This window comes from Pongo pygmaeus, chromosome 5, assembly GCF_028885625.2.
Source record: "Pongo pygmaeus isolate AG05252 chromosome 5, NHGRI_mPonPyg2-v2.0_pri, whole genome shotgun sequence".
NCBI classification, from domain to species: Eukaryota; Metazoa; Chordata; class Mammalia; order Primates; family Hominidae; genus Pongo; species Pongo pygmaeus.
This window is the reverse complement of record NC_072378.2, coordinates 39,579,088-39,599,355: the sequence shown is the minus strand read 5'-3', so window position 1 is coordinate 39,599,355 and position 20,268 is coordinate 39,579,088. Positions and strand designations below refer to the sequence as shown.

Here is a 20,268-nt window from a genome sequence, read left to right as displayed (position 1 = left end):
AAAGTGTCTCTTGACACCTTGGGGTTCAGGCCACAGCCTGGGTACAGGGTGGGTAGGAGGTGAGAAATGACTCCCCTTCTTCTCGATGGAAAGAAAAGGCCTTGGCCAGGGGACAGTGCTCAGGGACTCTGGCCACTCCAGTACCTGCCCCTACAGAGGCCAGAGAAGGGCGGGGCCAGCCCCTGGTACAGAGCGCTGAAAGGAGGTTTCCCCTCCAACTTCTTACTGGTGCTGGTTGAAAGACTGAACAAACTAACCCACTGAGCTTTTTTCCTCACTGCAAAGTGGGTCGAATGACAGGGTCTGCTTATGATGCATGGAAGGGATACAGTACTTCCTGGGGTTTACAAGAGCTCAGAGAATGGCAGCAAGGCGAGTTAGAAATATCCTGGGCACCTGTTTTTAACAAATTCATTCACTCCGTCATTGCACACATGGTTATTGAGTGTCTGCTATGTATGTAACAGGCACTGTGGATACATCATTACACAAGACAGATTCTCCATCTCCCCAGCAGACATTTCCGTGTGTGTGTGTGTGTGTGTGTGTGTGTGGCGGGGAGGGAGCACAGTACAGAGTAAACAATAAATAAAGTTATATAATATAGCAGAGGGAATTTAGTACTAGGAAGGACATAAAGCCAACGAGGGAGAAAAGGTGGGGGAGTGGAATTTTAAATCAGCTGGAGCATATGTATGAAAGTGGGCCGGGCGCGGTGGCTCACGCCTGTAATCCCAGCACTTCGGGAGGCTGAGGCGGGCGGATCACCTGAGGTCAGGAATTGAGACCAGCCTGGCCAGCATGGTGAAACCCCGTCTCTACTAAAAATACAAAAATTAGCTGGGCGTGATGGCGTGCGCCTGTAGTCCCAGCTTCTTGAGAGGCTGAGGCAGGAGAATTGCTTGAACCCGGGAGACAGGGGTTGCAGTGAGCCGAGATCGCGCCACTGCACTCCAGCCTGGCGACAGAGTGAGACTCCCTCTGAAAGAAAAGAAAAGAGGAAAGGAGAGGAAAGGAGAAGAGAAAAGAAAAGAGAAAAGAGAAAAGAAAAAGAAAAGAAAAGAGGCCAAGTATTTCCCGTAGAGTTACTGTGTATTGGGGGGACGCAAAGGGGTGCCACGAATTGAGCTGCCCGCTCCTTCCAGATGCATGGTTCTCACCTGGGTAGGTGAGAACGGGGTGAGGGGGAGGAATCACGCGTGGGTGGCTGGATTAGTTCCTGATGTCCTCTGATTCCCTACAGCTTCTTCAGCCCCGTTCTAACCCCCTTCCTCAGGCTTACAGGAAAGTGTGTGGAAGAGAGACACGGAGAGACTGAGCATCATACTTTTTTGGAAGAAACATCAGTAAATGAAAATGGAATTACAATAAAAATAACAAAAGCAATAAACTCCTGACCTCAGTCACAATCATTTTAGTTAACACGCCAGCCCTAATAACAAACACGAGTCCCTGAGACCGCAAACCCTCGGGTACCGCAGGGCGTGCAGGTCTGGGCGGGCGGCGCAGCCTCCCCTGGCGGCTGACCCTGGGAGCGCGGTGAGCGCCGAGCCTCCTCCAGCGCTCACCTCGCTCTCACTCCTGCGCTCGCCGGGCGGCTGGCGCGGGGAAGGGGCGGGGCCCGCCTGGGCTCCTCCCCGGTCGGAGCCTGGAGCAGGAGGGCAGAGCGCGCCGGGCGCTGGTTAAAGAGGCGCGCGGAGGCGGGCGCGGCGCATACTGCTAGTGGCGCGCGGAGGAGCGACGCGTGGAGAAGCGGCCCACGTGTCTGCTCAGAGTCCAGTCCCGTGTTCTTCCCGCTCCTTACGCATCCGCGGTCCAGGGCGTCCTTTCAGCCCCCCTGGTGTTCGCCCACCCCGGGCCGCGTGAGTGGGGCCCCACGCAGCTCCCCGCACTCCGTGGGCCAACTTGGCCAAGCAACTTTGTCCGGGGAGCGGTGCTTGCGGGGGGGAGTACCGGGCACTGCGCATGCGGAGCTCCAAATTCAAACAGCTGTTTTCAGAGGCTGGAGGGCGGGCAGACTGGGAGCAGCTGGGGCTAGAAGAGGCTTTCTCTAGGAGGCGGCCGCTCGGGAGCCATGGTGGACCGGGGCCCTCTGCTCACCTCGGCCATCATCTTCTACCTGGCCATCGGGGCGGCGATCTTCGAAGTGCTGGAGGAGCCGCACTGGAAGGAGGCCAAGAAAAACTACTACACACAGAAGCTGCATCTGCTCAAGGAGTTCCCGTGCCTGGGTCAGGAGGGCCTGGACAAGATCCTAGAGGTCAGTCGCCGCCTGTACCCCCATATACATCTGAAGCTGGCTTGAGCTTTAGGGGGCGCTGAAAGGAAGACCCCTTCACAGCTTTGGGTGACCCTCAGTCCCTGTGGAAGGTCCAGGGGGTGATGAGAGAGCATGTTTCATCATGGGTCAGGCTTCGAGGATCTGTCGCTCACCGGAGGGACACAGGGGTCCCCCAGGCGCGGAGACTCTTTGGAACTTAGTTTGGCCGGAGATAAATTGGAGTTGATTCCCGGGTGAACTGGGCTCCACGGTGTTTCAGTGTGGGTGTGACGGTACCTCCCTCCTTGGAAAGAGGCTGTGGGACGGATAAAGGCGTTTATCTTTCCCTGGAGACGCTCCCGGAGTCTGGGAGCCAAGCCTGGTGCCATCCCCTCGTGTCTCCACCTCCCCACTTCAGGGCCAGTGCCACGCCTGCCAGGCTTTTCTTAAGGAACGTGAACCCGGCAGAGCGGCGGGAGGGTCCCCCAGTCCGAGCCTGGGCAAAATCTTCCGCCCCCAGCAGGGTTCCGGAGAGGAGCTGGGGGCTCTGTGGGGCCCGAACCCACGGGACGAGGGCTGGTGCCTGGAATGCTGGGGACGCGCTCAGGCTTCCGGGAAGGCTTATCTCGCGGAGACATCCTTCAAGGGCTTGGAGTAAAACTTTGTGAAAGTAGCAGGTTGCACAAACGAATAATACCCGCGTAGTCCCTTTACGATGGGGGAGGAGAGTGTGTGCGGAATTGGGGTGGGTGGGGGACTTCCCTCCGTGCTGGCATTGGGAACCGCTTATCTTCTGGTGCACAGCCCGATGGGTGGCATTGACCTCACTTGGGATAAACGGGCTGCCTATCCTGGCTGAGACCTTGGGGCCAATTTGGGGATGGAGGCCCTCTACCCCTGTTTCTTGAGGGCTCTTGAGGGCTCAGCTTCATCCATCAACTCTTCTTGGCCTGCTCCCCCAGTGGAATGATCAGGACCTGGGTGAAAGTTCTGGATTGCGGCAGGTAGGGAGTAGGGTTAGATTGTCCAGGGTGTTACCTTGCTCTCAGGGTGAAAGATGCCAGAAAGGAGGTCTGATGAGGAACAACGTTTAGTCTACAGCAGCACCTCAATACTTTATGCCTATCTAGTTGTCGCTCATTTTCCAGCCTCCGTTTCCCCATGTGAGAAACGGGAATGAGCCCATCCTCATTCCTTATTTCTGCCATGGACTGTTAGGTTGGAAGCATTTGGAAAACATCAAAATCTTGTCCCCAGATCGATGGACATCACACAGATGAGCATATACGTATTTGCTGGCAGCCGTGTGTGGGGAGACTTGTCCTCCAAGGGGTCCTGTGGAAGGGGAGGTTTAGTTTAGCAGGCTTAGTGTTGGATTTTAGTGAAGAGTCTCTTGCCCTGTAGCAGTTTCCCGGGTAGAGGCAGATGGGAGGTGATGGTGGGGAGGGTAAGCTTCAACAGGTTGTTGGTTGGTTTACCTCCTAACAGCAAGAGTCCTGGCATGAAGAGTCTACACGGCTTCCTTCTGATGGGCGTCTACCCTGGGGGGTGTGTTGTGGGGAGGGGGTCGCTTTATGATTTCCCTTGAGGAAACAATTCCTCTAGAGAACAAGTTTTTGTTTAGTTTGTTCCAGGGCTTTGTTTAGAGGGGGAAGAGGGCAGGCAAGGATGATAAAGCCTTGAGCTGCCCTCCAAGTGTTTCCCTCTAAGCTGTTACTCCAACACTGCAGGGGAAGGAAGGAAAGAATTCAAGGCTAAATGTGGGAAAATAAACTTCAAAACACAAGGAGAAGGGAAAGGCGAGGGGGGCGGAGGGGGGTGGTCCAGGGGTTAGGCAGCCGGGTGCAGCTGGTGGTCATAGCTTTGGAGGCTAGACGGCTTCTTAAGGTATTTGAACAAACAAAATGCCTCTTATTTAGCGATCCTGTTAAATCTGTCAACATTTACTCCCCTACCAATAAAAAGTAATGGGCAGGTAATTTTTAGAAAAAGGATTTGGGCCTCAAGCCAGTCTGCTTGGGAGATATTATAGATAAGTTCTTGAACAAGGACAGCCCTGTCCTCATCCCCGGCCAAAAAAACTCCCAAACCAACCCCAACTGGGCGAGTCCCTTCCCGTCATAGGAAAAACCCCAAGAAACGAAAATGGACAAGTAGAAGCATTTGCTGGCATCAGTTTTAATCTGCAGAAATCTGCCTTGCTCTACTTTCTTGTGACTTGGGGTACTGCCTCAGGCCTCAGGATATTGGTTTAAGGAAAAATGAAAACTCAAAAATCTTCTTTCCCATCTGGCTGCTTGGGCATTTTCCACCTGACGCTCTGTGTTTTAGCTGGTTCTGAATCACCTTGGAATCATGAAGGAGCCCCTAGCTAGGAATTCCTGGGGTAGGACCAGGGGTGGGACAAAGATTGTTGGAAGAGATGGGGTGCAGTCTGAGTTGGGGTTTCTCTTACCCTGGAAATTGTGTGTGCTCTTTCAAGTGTGTGAGAAAGGGAGTTAAGTCACCTTTCTTTAGAAATGCCCCCCGAATTGTCAGGTACTTCCTTCCCTCCACTGTGGTTGAAGTGAGGTGCAGGCTGACTTTCAAGTGCTCAGTGACCCGCCAGCCTGGGACCACGTGATCATCCTCTTTCCTGTCTTCAGAACCATCTTGAACCCTTGCTCTCAAGCAAGATCTTTGGTGACTCATTCTCCCAACCTCTTCCTAGATTGCAGACTCCCACAAGGGAAGTTAACATTTACAGCACACCTACTCTGTGCTGGGCATTGTGGGTGCTATTATCCTCATTTTATGAGAGAGGGCACAGGCTGGTTTTGCCATCTGGCTCGGCCATTTACCCATCAAGCCATGTAACTTAACTTTGCCTTCCTTTCCTCATCTGCAAAATGAGTGTTTGGTGAGGCTCCAATAGAGTAGAAACATTAGGCAAGATGTCTATAAAAAGAGAACAGGTCTCCTGATCTTAGCATTTATTGAGGAAGGCAGCTTTACCTACCTGCCTTATTTCAGGTACTCTTTACAGTATGTATTCAAGTAAGCAAGCTGAAGCCCAGAGCAGATAGAATGGCCACAGGGACACCACAGGAGGCACAGCCTGTGGGGCGGGACGGGGAGGGGCAATGACCAGGCAGTCTGCCCCAGGAGCTTGCACCTCCCTCTTGGGCCTGTGAAGATTGTTGCTCTGTAACTGAGCTTAGGAAATTGGTTCAACTGGACCCTGATCTACTGGAAAATTCTATTTTCTATTTCCCCTAGCACAGGTAATGGCATACAGGCATCTCCTGTGTTGTTGCCTGGCTGACCCAGCACCTCTGTTACTGAAGTAATACATCAGTCCACCCCTCTGCACTTCTCATTTCGGAAGTCCCCAACCCCCATCCCACCAAAAACAGTGGGGGTGTGATTGAAGGGGAGGAATGACAGCCCATCTCAACCTTCTGCCTCTGGTGGGCAGTGATCAGAAACAGGAAGGATTTGAGAGCCCACCGTGTGCCAGACCACTTTGAATAAGCACTTTATATACATTCTTATTTTAATTTAATCTTGCAGACCACCCCATAAATGAGGAAAATTAGGGGAAAAGGCGATGTAACTTGTCTGGGATCACATAGAGCAGAGTCAGTTTTCACATCTAAGTTTCATGTTTCAAAGTACATGGAAATTAGCAAGCATTTATTAAGTATCCACCATATGCCAGACACTGGACAAGACTCTCAGGATACAAAGAATTAGGCTGGGCTCCCAGCTGCTGGAGAAAAGGATACATAAACCCACTGAGAACAAGATAGTGGGTATGGGCTACAGAAGAGGTTTTCAAGAGGTCGCTTAATGAGGGTCTGGTCCAGCCTGAGGGGTCAGGGAGGGCTCTCAGGAGACAACCTCAAGCCGGAGTCGGGTCTTGGATTAGAAAGAACAGCTGGGAACCTGGGAAGTCAAAGCTGCAGTTAGCCTGGATTGCGCCACTACACTCCAGCCTGGGCGACAGAGCAAGAGCTTGTCTCAAAAAAGAAAAAAAGAGAAAAAAAAAAAACAAAAAAAACCTAACTGGGAAAGGAAGGGAGAAGAGACTCCTAACAGAAGACGGAGAGTGGCCCTTTCTCCTAGCCTGGGGAAGGCAGACTGCAGGCTTCTTGCTGCGTCTCTAGAGAGTCCCTTGTCTCCTGGGGGTGGAGCAGGGTTGCCCTAGGTCCTGCCCTCTGTCTAGCATCCCAGACCAAAGTCCAGGTTTTGCTTGACTGCTCATATAGCTGACCTGTTCCCGGAAGCCTCTTGAATCCCACTGGCCTCCTTCCTTCCTAAGCTCCAAAGTGCTTTCTTGTGTTCTGAGGTTTTCCATGTGTACCTCCTTTCATTTTCTGGACCCTTTGGACTGGTCTATACACACTCCAGTCCAAAGTAGTAAGGCTAGTTCCAATTTTGAGGTTCTGGCACTCTTTTAACACCAATCCTGCTCCCCAGATTTGAAAAATAAAACCATGAAATATATGACAAAAATCACATGTGGCCAAAATGCTTAGAATGGGGTACGTTGAATTTTTTGGAAAGCTGAGGGTTAATATAAACACCATAAACACCCTCTTTGTCTCAGGCCTTGTTGGAAATTGTAAAATGCACTGGTCCACTTAACTGCCTTTGTAAGTAAAAGGAACACAATAGCTCTTTTGGTTATGGAGGATCTTGGAGGCCTCCACAGCCTTGGGTCCGAGCTTGAGTTCTTACTGGCTAGGACTGCAGAAGTGGAAAGTGGATAAGCTGGTTTTTTGAGAGGAAATTGAAGAAGTCCCTTCCTAATGGCTTGTTTCTTATTTATGTTCCACTCAAAAGTTGAGGACAGCCAAAAAAAAAAAAAGCCTTAGTCTGCCTTAGTTAACTGCTCTGGTTAGAGTTTTTTAACAGTGAAAGTGAATGTTTATTAAATTGCTTTGAGAGTTTTACTAGAACCCTTAGGATGATTACAGATGGCACAGTAATAGAGAATTATTGAGGGTAGAAATTAGCAAGTGTTGAAAGTTTCCAGTGGGGGTGGGGGATGCAAAGGAGGTAATGATTGTTGCTTTTAAATATTTTCCTGGGGTTTTGCCCTATTTATAGTCTGGCATTTAAAAGAAACAAAATCCCCCGGTTTTGGATGCTGTGCTTGGCTGGCCCTGACCTCGAGCCAAAGGCTTTCTTCTTGAACTTGGCTATTTGCTGGCAGATTGGGCTCAGCCTCTGAACTCTGTGTGTGGTTGGGGGTGGTGGGAGGAAGGAGAGAAGTGCAAGGTTTTGGGGAGCAGAGGAGCCAGGCCCCTGAGTGGAGCCTCCAAGACAGTCTTTGTCCAAATTGGGATGCTGTATTTGCACGGTGCTGCAAGAACCAGTTGGCCAGAACTGGGGTGGTACAGAGAAGTGAGGTAGGAGACTATAGGAAAGCACATGAAATAGGTTTGCCTCCTTCCAATATTCCTTGTAGGGTGCGGAGAAGATGGAAGCGAATCTCTTTGAGATTTCATTGAGTCCCCAGGGACCTCTGGAATAACGCAGAGGACCCCTTGCCTGTTCAGTTCTTTCCAAGTATGGCTGTACATAGAGAGAGGATGTGCTGCCCTCAGCAGGGATCTTTCTCCAGCTGCCACTGCAGGGCCTTGGTGGTGTTGCTGAAGGAATCACCATCCAAGCAGTATGTCTGATGGTTGTGGGAGTGGCCTCTGAAGCCACACCATAGTTTGCTTAGAATAGTGTATGGCACATCGTAAATGCTCACTAAGTGTTAGCTGCCATTTCTGCTACGCCCAGATATTCCTATGCTGCAATGGAGCGGTCCCTGCACAGGTGTGATGGGCGTCTAATTGGTATTACAAAGGATCAGGGAGATCTTCCTAGAACAGAGAGAACGTCAACTGAATTTTTTAAATGCAAAAAACACAGAAACATATAATTTGCTATTTTAGCCACGTTTAAAAGCCCAGCTCAGTAGTGTTAAGTATATTTACCATTACGAAACAGATCTCCAGAATTTTTCATTTTGCAAAACTGAAATTATACCCCCTTCAACAACAATTCTTCTTCTCCCTCTCTACCCAGCCGCTGGTAACCACCATTCTACTTTCTGTTTCTGTGAACTTAACTACTTTAGATGTCTCCTGAGTGGAGTCATATAGTATTTCTTTTGCTTTGTACAGTGGTAGAACCACTGTGAAAAATAGTATGGAGTTTCCTCAATTAAAACTAGAACTACTGAGTGATGCAGTGCTCCTACTTCTGGGTGTGTATCAACCAAACTTCTAAAGCACTAGAAAAGGGATGAGGATGGTGGCTGTCTCTTGCCCATAGCCCTTGGGGAGGTGTTCTGCAGGATGGACCCACCAGGCTGTAGCCACAGGCCAGGGAGGTGAGAGTCACATGACTAAGCTCTTCTGGGTTGCCAAGGAATTTGAACTCCATCAAATTTTTGCAATTTTCAAGTAGGGGAGGGAACAACATTTCAGAAAGTTTCCTCCACAGCCATTTACAGCATAAAAGAAGTGGAACATTCTACTCTAAATTAACGACATTTCTGTGGGCTGATCCATTCGCTCTGTGGGTGTTCTGATAAGGACACCCCCTGCTTCCTTTCTCCTGCTGATGTGATGTAGTGTGGGTTTTCCCAGAAAGCCCATAGAGCCTACAGCCCCCAGAAAAACCCACTGACCTTCACACTCTAGTTCTTTTCCAATATGAGCCCCTTAGGTCCAGGTCTGGGTCCCTGGCCCAGCCAAAGACATTCCGTCTCCCGTTTGGTGACCTTCCCAGATTGCATCTTTGCTGTCCCTTTATGTAGAAGTGGGGGTGGTGTGCTCCAGCTGCAGCTCTGTTCAGCTGCCTAAGGCCTCTAGGCTTCTGGTGAGCAGTTATCCCAATCTCTGTACCTCAGAGACCTGGATACAGTGGAGTTGGAAACACAGAAGGGGCCCTCTCTACTGGCTATCCTTTCTGTGCTTGATGAAACCTCAGATATTGGAGAGTCTTTAACCCTCTGGAGATCAGTGCAGCTGAGGAAAGATAACTGGGCCGCAGTGGTGAAATGAGAGGAAATACAGTCCAAAGTGCTCAGTGGTGGGTTGTAGGTGGAAGAGGCTGGAGAGATGGGCAAATGTTGAAGGGGCTGGGGGGATTCATTTTCTGTTTTCTGAGGCCTGTAGCCAAACTCCTTGGCCTGTGGAAGACCTGGCTCCAAACAAAACACAGCCCCTGCCCTCAGGGGGCCCCTAACCTGGAGGAAGAATAGTAAGGAGCTGCTACCAGATTGATGTTGGTAAGTGCACCTGGGGACTCCAGGTGTGCACCAGGGCGAGAGATGAGTTTTTACTCCTGCACTTAGAAGAAGGCAGTCTTGGAGGGTGAGTGGCATGGGCAGTAGCCCTGTGAGTATTCTATGGAGTACCTACCAGGTGCCAGGCATTGGGCTGGGATGTTACTTGTGTCTCCTTGAACCAGTTCTGTGGGTTAAGTATTGCTATTCCCACTGGACAGGAAACCAGAGGCCAGGTGACTTGCCTAGGTCTACACTGTTGGATAGAGGACTGAGATTCAATCCCCCTTGTTGACTCGAAACCTTTGGTCTTGTCCATAAGTGGAAGTGGAGTCAGGGGCTGGGAGTGACAGGCTTGGGAAACCAATAGTTACAAGCACTTACATGGTCACAGGCTGTGGGAGCCACCGATGTGCATCATCTCACTGAATCATGGCAGCCACCCTCTGCAGTAAGTTCCGTGATCAGCTCGACCTCACGGTAGAAGCAACAGAATGGACCATAGAGATTGAATAACTTGTCTGAGGCTATGTAGCTAGGAATTGGAAGGATGAGGTTTTGAACCCAGAGCTCACACTATGAACTATTCTCTTCTATGTGAGGCTACCTTGAAGGTGGGGCAAAGCAGGGAGCAAAGCATAGAGGCAAGAAAGTGCAGGGCATATGTGGTGTCCTCAGAGTCTTAGGGTGCATGGGGCTAAGAGTTCAGGATACTGAGCTATGTGACTTCATTGAGCTAGTCATCTCATCTGCAAAATGGGATAACAGTACGGTATGTCCGTCATGCCCATAGAGTCTATGTTAACATGTTAGTGTGTTTGGCACATGTAACAGGTGACTGGCTACATATTAACTGCTGTTCCTGTACCCAGTTCCTCTGTGTACTCTGTCCCTGACACCACCCTGCAGGACCCACCATGCAGTGAGCTCCTATCTGGGGATGGGGACAAGGGAAAATGATAAAACCCATCAAGTTTCTCCTAGTGGAGTCAGTCACCCACTGTTTTGTATTTCCTGCAAATTAACCACCTAAAACAGTTGATGGTCAACACCTAAAAATATGGACGGTTTCCTTCTTTCTCTCTTCTAGCAGGGCTCTGCTCAGTCCTGGCTTGTCCCAGGCCTTGGTTAAAACTTTTCTGGAGAATTCCTGGGTCCAGATGGTCTCATGGGTATTCTCCCGGGATGATGGTTACCCAGGGTCTGGGATCAGAGCTGGGCCCTCACTCGGGGCAGACACCACCCACCTCCCCTCTCATCTTTGATTGGCTTTGAAATGTGCATTCTTTTTCCTCTCCTCCATCTAAATATTTGGGTTTCCTGCTGAAATATTTAGGCAGGGCTGTGTACTTCTGGCTGTTGTCACCTCCCGTGCCCCACTGTAATCTGGCTGCAGCTGCTTAGCTGGGCCCCTCCTATGAGCAGGGATGCTTGCCGCCTGAGTCTGGGAGAGAAGTTGTGCAGGGCAGCTGGTAGCAGGACCCGCTTTGCTCAATGGTGTAGTCTCCAGTCCTGCAGGGCTGCCAGGGGCCTTGTTGGCCATATTGGGTGGGGAGGACACAGCAGAGCCCCCTTCCGTTTGTCTGAGTGCTTCCGTGCTTGGAGCTAGGGATGAGGAACCCTCATCTGAACTACTGTGTAGGAGAAAACTGATTCTAACCTGCGTTCTACTTTTACCTGTAAACTGGTTTATGCTGTGTGCCCCTGGCCAGATTTTCCCTCTCTGGGCTTGTCCATTCATTCAGAAAGGCTTGGAGTGCTAGTTAGGTCCAGCTAGACCATTTGCAACCTTCGTGGGCAGTGGCCATGTCTTCCCAGCCCTGGGCCTGTGTTGCCAGGCCTAGCTCTCAGGATGCTCAGTGAGTGTGTGGATTTCAGTCTTGCTCAGTTTGTTGTGTCTGTCTGTCCAGCACTGTGCTCAGCTCAGGGGGATGCCAAAAGCTGTGTGGCCCTTTTGGTTGGAAGTCTAGTCAGTGCAGCCAAGCCTCTTGCAAGGTCACAGCAGAGTGAATGAAGCCAGGTGCCCCAGGCCCAGACTCTGGTCCTTGGTCTCATAGGCTCTAAGTCACGGAAGGGGTAGAGGTGCCATTATCTTATTTTTATTATTATTATTTTTTGAAACAGAGTCTCACTCTGTTGCCCAGGCTGGAGTGGAACCTGGTTAAGGATAGGCATTCAAGTCATACCTGGGATTTAATACCACCTCTCTGCCTTTACAAATTGTGAGGCCTTGAGCACATTGCATCATCTGAAAATGGAACTAATTATACCCACCTCGCAAGAGGAAATGCCTGTTAAGCTCACTCAGTGCAGCTTCCAGCTCGAGGCAGCCTTCGAGACCAGCTTATTGTTATCCTCTCCCCTTTGATGGAGGGACTTTACAGAATAAACTGCTCTCCCTGCCTGAGTCTGTTTATCTCCAGGAGCCCCCTCTTCTTCTTCCCCTACCCCCATCCCTTGTTCCATCAACTTTTCCCAAATTCCTTTCCCCTGTGAAATAAGGCCCAGGCAGCAGAGGTCAGCAAGAGCACATTGAGCAGGTCTTCCCTTGGTGCTGGAGGGCAGCTGTGGTTTTTGCTTTCAAGGAACTCGAGACAGAGCAAACCATCCAGCTCCTCGTTCAGCAGATATTTCACTAAGCACATACTGTGTGCCCAGACCTGTTCAAGGACTGCTGCAAGAGAATGAGCCCTGGTCCCTGCCTCTCTGTGGAAACCAAGAGGGCAAGTTGGACGAGCTGGGGCAGGAGAAAAACATCCCCATGGCCCTTCCTTGTGAAGACTTCTTTAATTTTCAGAGGCTTCTGAGAAGTGAAGTTGGCGGGGAGGCCCACACTGTTTGCAGTGGAGAAGGGCAGCTCCCTAGCTGGGGGCACCTTTGGCATGACTGGGTACCTTTGGCATGACTGGAGCCTGCACCACTCCAGGGGGAAGGAGCAGAAGTATTTGCAGGGTGTTGCCAGCAGCAACAGGTATACCACCCAGTCCTCTAAGATGCTTGCAGCTACACAGACTGTGCTCACGTGCATCCCACCCTGCCCTTACCATGGGTCTCTGCGGACCCATTCTTCTGAGACCTTCCTTCTATGACTTTTGTGGGCCTGACTCTGGGAGGTCTGGCAGCCAAATGGATGCCATCCCATTCGCTAGATGGGGACACCAAGGCCTGGTGAGGATTAGCTGGGGGCAGAACAGTCTCTAGAACCAAGTTCAGATTACTCTAACAGCACGGCCTGCGCAGATCCAGGCCTTTCTTCTCTGGGTCCTTCTCACTTTATTTCTAATCCCTTTTAAAATGGCCTTTAGGCTGGGCGTGGTGGCTCACGCTTATAATCCCACCACTTTGGGAGGCCTAGGCGGGTGGATCACAAGGTCAGGAGTTCAAGACCAGCCTGGCCAACACAGTGAAACCCTGTCTCTACTAAAAATACAAAAATTAGCTGGACGTGGTGGTGGGCACCTGTACTCCCAGCTACTCAAGAGGCTGAGGCAGGAGAATCGCCTGAACCTAGGAGGCGGAGGTGGCAGTGAGCCAAAATCACGCCACTACACTCCAGCTTGGGTGACAAAGCTAGACTCCATCTCAAAAAAAAAAAAAACAACAAAAAGGCCTTTAAGTCAAAAAAGCTCTTGATGGTATTTTGGGGTGCAGACTCCTTCTACTTACACTAAACTGGCCTACCTGATTTTCTAACCTGCCCCAACACACCCCTTCCTGTGATCTTAAGCACCAGCTTCCCCTCCCACTAGTTTTCCAGATAAGAGGCAAAAGTTGAAATTGTGTTGAACCCCAGGCTGGGAAAGGAGGATGTTTTTCTGGGCCAGCCAGGGCCTCAGGCAGAAAGGATCTGATGCCTCCCTGCTCCCCAGGGAGTCTCTCCAGCCCTGGACTTTGCTCCTCCTGCGTCTGCGCCCAAGGAGCTGTTGGCTGGTTTCTCCAGCCTGTCTTGGAGGTTGGCAGGGGGTGGCTCATGCTCTGGGCATTTCTTGTGGCAGCAAATCATAAAATGTGAGGCTGGAGGGAGCTTAGTGGTTATTTAACTGGCCTCCAGCCTCGTGAGTCAAGGCCCAGACCTTTGGAGGTTATGTAACTTGCCCAAGGTTACTCTGCTCACCAGGGGTGGGGGAAGTACGATAAAAGAGCAATTAGAGCTAAGTGGGGGCAATTAGGGAAGTCTTCTTGGAAGCAGTGCCCCAAAGAAGAGGTGAACTGAAAGGTGATTGCCACATCTCCTAGTAGGGCTCCCATCAGATCACTGCTCTAGCAGTCAGGGATCCTGACAGTGAGATCGTGATCTCAAAACTCAGAAGACCCGCCAGCATCTCCTCTTTAGTCCTTAGACTAAGCCAAAGCCTTGGCTGTGGCCCTGAGTGATTTGGACTCTGCTGCTTGTGTGATCTCGCCTTTCTGGGCCCCTGCCGTGGATCCCAGTCAGCCACACTACAGACAGGAAACTCCAGGGGCCAGCTCCTAACAGAGGAGAGGCATTCCACACCCCTGCACACTAACAGCGAGTTTCTTTTTCTTTTCTTTCTTTTTTTTTTTTTTGAGACGGAGTTTTGCTCTTGTTGCCCAGGCTGGAGAGCAATGGCATGATCTCGGCTCACTGCACCCTCTGCCTCCCGAGTAGCTGGGATTACAGGCATGTGCCACCACACCCAGCTAATTTTGTATTTTTAGTAGAAAAGGGGTTTCTCCATGTTGGTCAGGCGGGCCTCGAACTCTCGACCTCAGGTGATCTGCCTGCCTTGGCCTCCCAAAGTGCTGGGATTACAGGAGTGAGCCACCACTGTGCCCAGCAGTGAGTTTCAACTTTTACATAGAACTCAACGTTCGTATCCACTGATGACAGAAAGGACTTTGGGAGGTGGTAGCAAGGATAGTCACACCAGCCCCGCATGTCAGCCATAATGGGAGCTGCCATGGCCTACATCGTGTCGACTTCCCAACAATGATAAGTGACAGGCACTGTGGGGAACCTAATTTTGCAAAGCAACTGAGGCAGAGGGTAAGTAACTTAGTCGAGGTCATATAGCTAGTTAGTGGCTTGAACCCAGGCCCTCTGAGTCCAGAGCCAGAGCTCTGCAGTTGCAGTAGAGGCTGCCGTGTCCTAAATTGCGGCCAGTCTTTCGAATCTTGCTAGGCTACAAGCTACTCCTTGAGACTGGGTTTTCCACACACACACCCCATCACTCCCAGCACCCAGGAAGTGCCCCATGTGTGTGTTAGCTGGCCCCTTTGCTGTCCAGCTCTGCACTGTTCAGTCTTCTGGGTTCTGACACCAAAGTACTGCTGTTTTCTGACCACAATGACCATGTATAGTTTTTTTGTTTTTTTTGTTTTGTTTTATTTTGGGATGGAGTCTCACTCTGTCGCCCAGGCTGGGGTGCAGTGGTACGATCTCAACTCACTGCAACCTCCATCTCCCAGGTTCAAGCGATTCTCCAGTCTCAGCCTCCTGAGGAGCTGGGATTACAGGCATGCACCACCAGGCCCAGCAAATTTTTTTGTATTTTTAGTAGAGACAGGGTTTCGCCATGTTAGCCAGGCCGGTCTCCAACTCCTGACCTCAGGTGATCTGCCCGCCTTGGCCTCCCAAGGTACTGGGATTACAGGCTTGAGCCACCACGCCCGGCCCCATATATAGTTTTGTTTGACATTTTGGCTATATAAATGGGTGCCACAGCTCAGAGGTGGGGCTGTTAACTCAATCCCCAGCCCCTCCCCCCAACAACTATCCCGACAGCCCTAATAGGCCCCTGACTTTTGTTTACTGCTTCTAACCTCTGCTGCTTGACAGGTTTGTGGTCAGCGGACCCTGAGACTAAAACCCCCAAGGAAGAATCAGGTAGGGGAGATAGAATTGCCTCTTAGCTGTGTTTCTGTCTGACCTGCCAGTCGGCTAAACCCATGCTGTGTCACATCCACTCACTTGGTTTCCCTAGGGTTAACCTCTAGCTGGACTCTGGTCTGCACCTTGGGAGGGTATCGCTTTAGTCTTGCCCACATGGCTTGGAACAGGTTATTCTGTAGCATGCCAAGGACCTCAGGGCAGGGCCCTTTATGGATGTTTATTTTGGCTTGGGTACCCTTTGTGTCTAATGCAAGGTTCCTGCTCCTCTCATGCCCCCAGTGCGGGATGGAGGTAGGCACCTATTCACAGACTCTCTGGAGGAGAAAGACGTCCATCCCCTACCTTCCCTATCACTCCTGTTCAAATAAAATTCTCACCTCCCGGGCAGTGGAATGCATCCTGACAGTGTTAGCTTTGGAAGGGTGCCCTTCTCTTCTCAGCATCCCTGCCCCCTTCAGAGCAGCGAGTGGAAGGGCTGCCTCTCGCCAAGGGGATAAGTGCTGAGTGGGCGAAGTAGGGTGAGCTGAGGCAGTAGTGTCTTGTCAGCACCCCCCGGGCTAGCAGGAAAAGGGAGGGTGTCCTGATTAACAGCTTTTCAACACCCCACCTCCCCCATCTTCCAGACTCTAGCCTCAGCCCTGCAATCCACCCAAATGCATGGCCCAGAGAGTTGGACTCACCCACAGTTGGGGGACTAGAAGACAGCTGAGTCCTGGGCCAGCTCTGCTGACTTGCTGTGTGTTTAGCACTTGTTCAATAAGGCCAATTAAACACTTAGTGAGTGCCCGCTGTATGCCCAGTGCTGGATTAAGGGTTGTGGGAATGAAGTACTGGACATCATTTCTGCCTTTGGGGTTGGTGGGAAGGTATCACCTTGCAATGCATATTATGAATTGAGTGGGGTTGGGGCATTTTGTGAGGGCCTGTGTGCTTCAAGGTAGAAAAGTTCCCGTAGGCTTGGGCTGTTTAGGTGGCTCCCCTGACCCTGGCCTGGGGGTTGCCTCCTTTCTAGCTGCATTGCAGTCTAAGCTCCCCTGCCCCATGTCAGAGGACATTGCACGGGGGCTATTGCCTGGTCTGCACCCTTCTCTACCCTCCCTCCCTACAAGCTCTCGGTTTTTACCTGATTAGATCCAAAACCTAGCACCAAGCATGAGGGTAATTATTAATGAATGTCCTGAACCATGAAGCCGTGTTTCTCTCTCTCCTTTGTCCTGTCTCCCAACAGCCTCCAAGCCCAGAGGCAGCACCAACGGAGCCCTCCTCTGCCCCTCAGCTGGGCCCACCTCCTGGGAAACAATCTGGAAAACTGTCACTAGCCCCTACAGTGGGCGTCCTGCCGGGCCAGATTCTCCCCCAAGCCAGCAGATGTGCTGGTGCTGACCATACCCCTCTGCCCGTCATCCATGCAGTGCCCTCCTAGCTGGGGACACTCTGCTCTGTTTGGACAGGTCAGTAGGTTGCCTGGTGAAAGCGTGTGTCAGCATCGCTCTGGGAGTATGTCTGTCTAGACCCAGGGCAGGCTTCCACAGCCGAGGCAGGTACTTTTGGGTCCTGTTCTAGAAAGTTCCTGTTGCCACCAACCACACTGGAAATTCAGAGTTCACAGAAGTCAGTTTTGGCACAGCCTCTCTTTTTGGAATGCTCTGAGACTGAGAGCTGCTGCATATGGTCAAACCCTCCATCTCCACCTACCCACTGTTGGGGTTATTGTGTACGCATCTTTTTTTTTTTTGAGACGGAGTCTCACACCATCACCCGGGCTGGAGTGCAATGGTGCAATCTCGGCTCACTGCAACCTCCACCTCCTGGGTTCACACAATTCTCCTGCCTCAGCCTCCCGAGTAGCTGGGATTACAGGCGCACACCACCACACCCGGCCAATTTTTTGTGTTTTTCGTAGAAACAAGGTTTCACTATGTTGGCCAGACTGGTCTGGAAAACGGGGTTTCACTATGTTGACCAGACTGGTCTGGAACTTCTAACCTCATGATCCGCCCACCTCAGCCTCCCAAAATGCTGGGATTATAGGCGTAAGCCACCACACCCGGCCTGTGTACACATCTTAAAATTTTCCCTAGACTCTAAGCTGCCTGAGGCCGGCTTCCCACCTGTGTATACACATTCTTACACCCCTCTTCCCCACTGCTCTGCGCACAATTTAATCTGTGCTTATTGAATTGGTGGGCTCTGGTCTGTGGCATGGGAGACCCTTAGACAGGCTGGAATAGGGACCTGGTGCTTCCATTTGGTGTTTCTCAAAGTGGGCCTGAGGCATGAACCAGACTTCAAGTTATACAAAATCAAGATGAAGAGGGTGAGGAAAGCAGGGAGATGCAAGTTACAGTGTGTGGTTCTCTCTGTTAGTATTGAGTCATAGAAACTCAATTTAAAAACAGAAGCCAGGCAGGGCCGAGTTGGGGAGACAGGATTATTGATGACTTTTTCTTTCTCTGCCTCTCACATTTTCTGTAATGTGGTTGTATTGCTTTTATAACAAATAACTCAATTTTTTAAGGGATAAAATATATGCATGTACCATTAGCCACTTCCACACTGGTTATTTTTAATGTGTGAGGTATACAAACATCTGGTTTTAGCAGAACATACTCTGAAAACCAGTATCACTTGTGTAATCACTAACAGTGTATAGTTGACCCTTCGTATCTGTGGGCTCCAAAGGACTGACTGTGGGACTTGAGCACTGCAGATCTGGGTATCCACAGGGGGTCTTGGAACCAATCCCCCTCCAAGGATACCGATACCAACCTGGATTGGTTCCCGGGGACTGTATTGAACACCTGACTGGGAGATGCTCTGGTCCTAGTTCATTCATGTCTTTCGAGCCTAGTTCGTTCTTGTCTTTTGAGTCTTTAAATTTAGCTAGCAGACTGCTAGCTTCCTGGGCAGCAGTGCTGTGGAATGCTTTGAGGAGAAGGACAAGAGAAACTAGGTAAGCCTTTGGTCTGCAGACCAAGTTGGAGGTAGTATACCAGGACAGAGAGTCACCAAGAAGAGAGTGTGGCAGGGCCAGGGACACCCATCCGGCTGTTCCCAGTGTTGATCCGTTTCCCACACAAAGGTGGTGGGGGTGTGGTCTGGGAGGGGAGTCTTGCAGAGGCCCATGGACAAGTGCAGCCTTGGACCCACTGTGCTCTCAGCTCCACCCAGTCCCATGGGGGCCCAAGACTTGCCCTGTCCTTCAGATGAACGGAAAACACAAGCACAGGCAAGACTTTAAACAGCACAGGACTGTGTGTAATCCAAAGTCAGGAATGTGCTATGGACAGTGGCCCACGGCATGGGTCATCCTGAGGGTCCAGGGGAGGCAGCAGGCTCTGCCAAAGGAGGCTGCAGGTAGGATGTGCTTGGTACAGCCTTGGTGCTAGTATGGTAGTCACTACCTACACGCCGCTATGCAATTTTACCTTTTTGACTTGATATTACTCATCATTACGCCTGCTTACTTATTTGTTGTTTTTTGAGACAGAATCTTTCTCTGTCACCCAGGCTGGAGTGCAGTGGTGCCATCTTGGCTCACAGCTACCTCCGCTTCCTGGGTTCAAGCCATTATCCTGCCTCAAGCCTCCTGAGTAGCTGGGATTACAGGCACGCACCACCACACCCGGCTAATTTATGTATGTTTTGTAGAGATGGGGTTTCACCATGTTGGCTAGGCTGGTCTTGAACTCCTGACTTCCAAGTGATCTGCCTACCTCAGCCTCCCAAAGTGCTGGGATTACAGGCCTGAGCCACCGTGCCCGGCCTGCCTGCTTAATTTAATTTTTTCTCTTCTTTTTTTATTTTTGAGACAGAGTTTTGCTCTTGTTGTCCAGGCTGGAATGCAATGGTACGATCTCGGCTCACTGCAACCTCTGTCTCCTGGGTTTAAGAGATTCTCCTGCCTCAACCTCCAGAGTACCTGGGACTATAGGCATTCACCACCATGCCCAGCTAATTTTTGTATTTTTAGTAGAGACCGGGTTTCACCATGTTGGTCAGGCTGGTCTTGAACTCCTGACCTCATGTGATCTACCCACGTCGGCCTCCCAAAGTGCTGGGCTTACAGACCTGAGCCACTGCGCCCAGCCTGCCTGCTTAATTTAAAATTAAAACTAATAAAATTCAATTTTAGTTCTCCAGTCACTGGCTACATTTCCAGTGCTCTGTAGCCACAGGGAACTTCGCAGATACAGAGCATTTCCATCATCAGAGAGTTCTCTTGGGCAGTACTAGAGTATTGGGCCAGAACCCGAGGTTTCTAATGCCACATCTGGCCTCCCTCTGTGCCTTGTCAGCTTTCATTTCTGCTCTGGTCCTATCCACTGGAAAACTTGTAAGCACACCCGAGGCGAGCACACCCCCTGGACCAGCTGACAGAAAGCGTGTGTTTGTGCAAGCTGTGTGATTGCCTTGCCAGGTGAGTCCTCGTGGGCTCAGATTGTTCAGCAGTGGCTCCCTTGGAGGTGGACCAGGCTGTAGAAAGAGAATCCTTTTTCATTGATCTCTGACTTGTTGCTCATAGTCTCCAGATTCCTTCTAATGGCCTGCTCCAGCCCAGCCTCCCCACTCTGCGGGGAAGCACCAACTATCCCTCAGCCCTTATGGTTCATAATGTACACTGATCAGGTGATTTTACCAGCTAAGCAGGTATTTCTCTTCTTAGGGTGAAAACTATGCGTGTATCTTCCCACCACAAATCTAGAAAGAATGGAAGAAGGGGATGGCTAAAATTTTCAGGAGTTTTCCAGGTTTTTTTAGGGCCCACGGTGGGGGTCCCGGGCCAGGAAAGGTGGAGTAGGAGAAGCGGAGGACGGGCAGGCACTGTTTTTAGAGTGGGTGGAACACCTGACTGGGAAATTGCTCTGGTCCTTTTTCATT

At 50.8% G+C, this 20,268-nt stretch overlaps 1 protein-coding gene across 1 annotated transcript in view; it reads left to right on the top strand.

The window, feature by feature from the left end:
* Positions 1-1,682: 1,682 nt before the first annotated feature.
* Positions 1,683-20,268, top strand: part of KCNK5 (potassium two pore domain channel subfamily K member 5) — a 41,865-nt gene continuing 23,279 nt past the window's right edge. The window contains exons 1-2 of the mRNA XM_054492452.2: positions 1,683-1,862; positions 2,055-2,260. Of these exons, the coding sequence (XP_054348427.1) occupies positions 2,075-2,260 (186 nt within the window). The 5' untranslated portion in view covers positions 1,683-1,862; positions 2,055-2,074. The remainder of the gene's footprint in view (positions 1,863-2,054; positions 2,261-20,268) is intronic.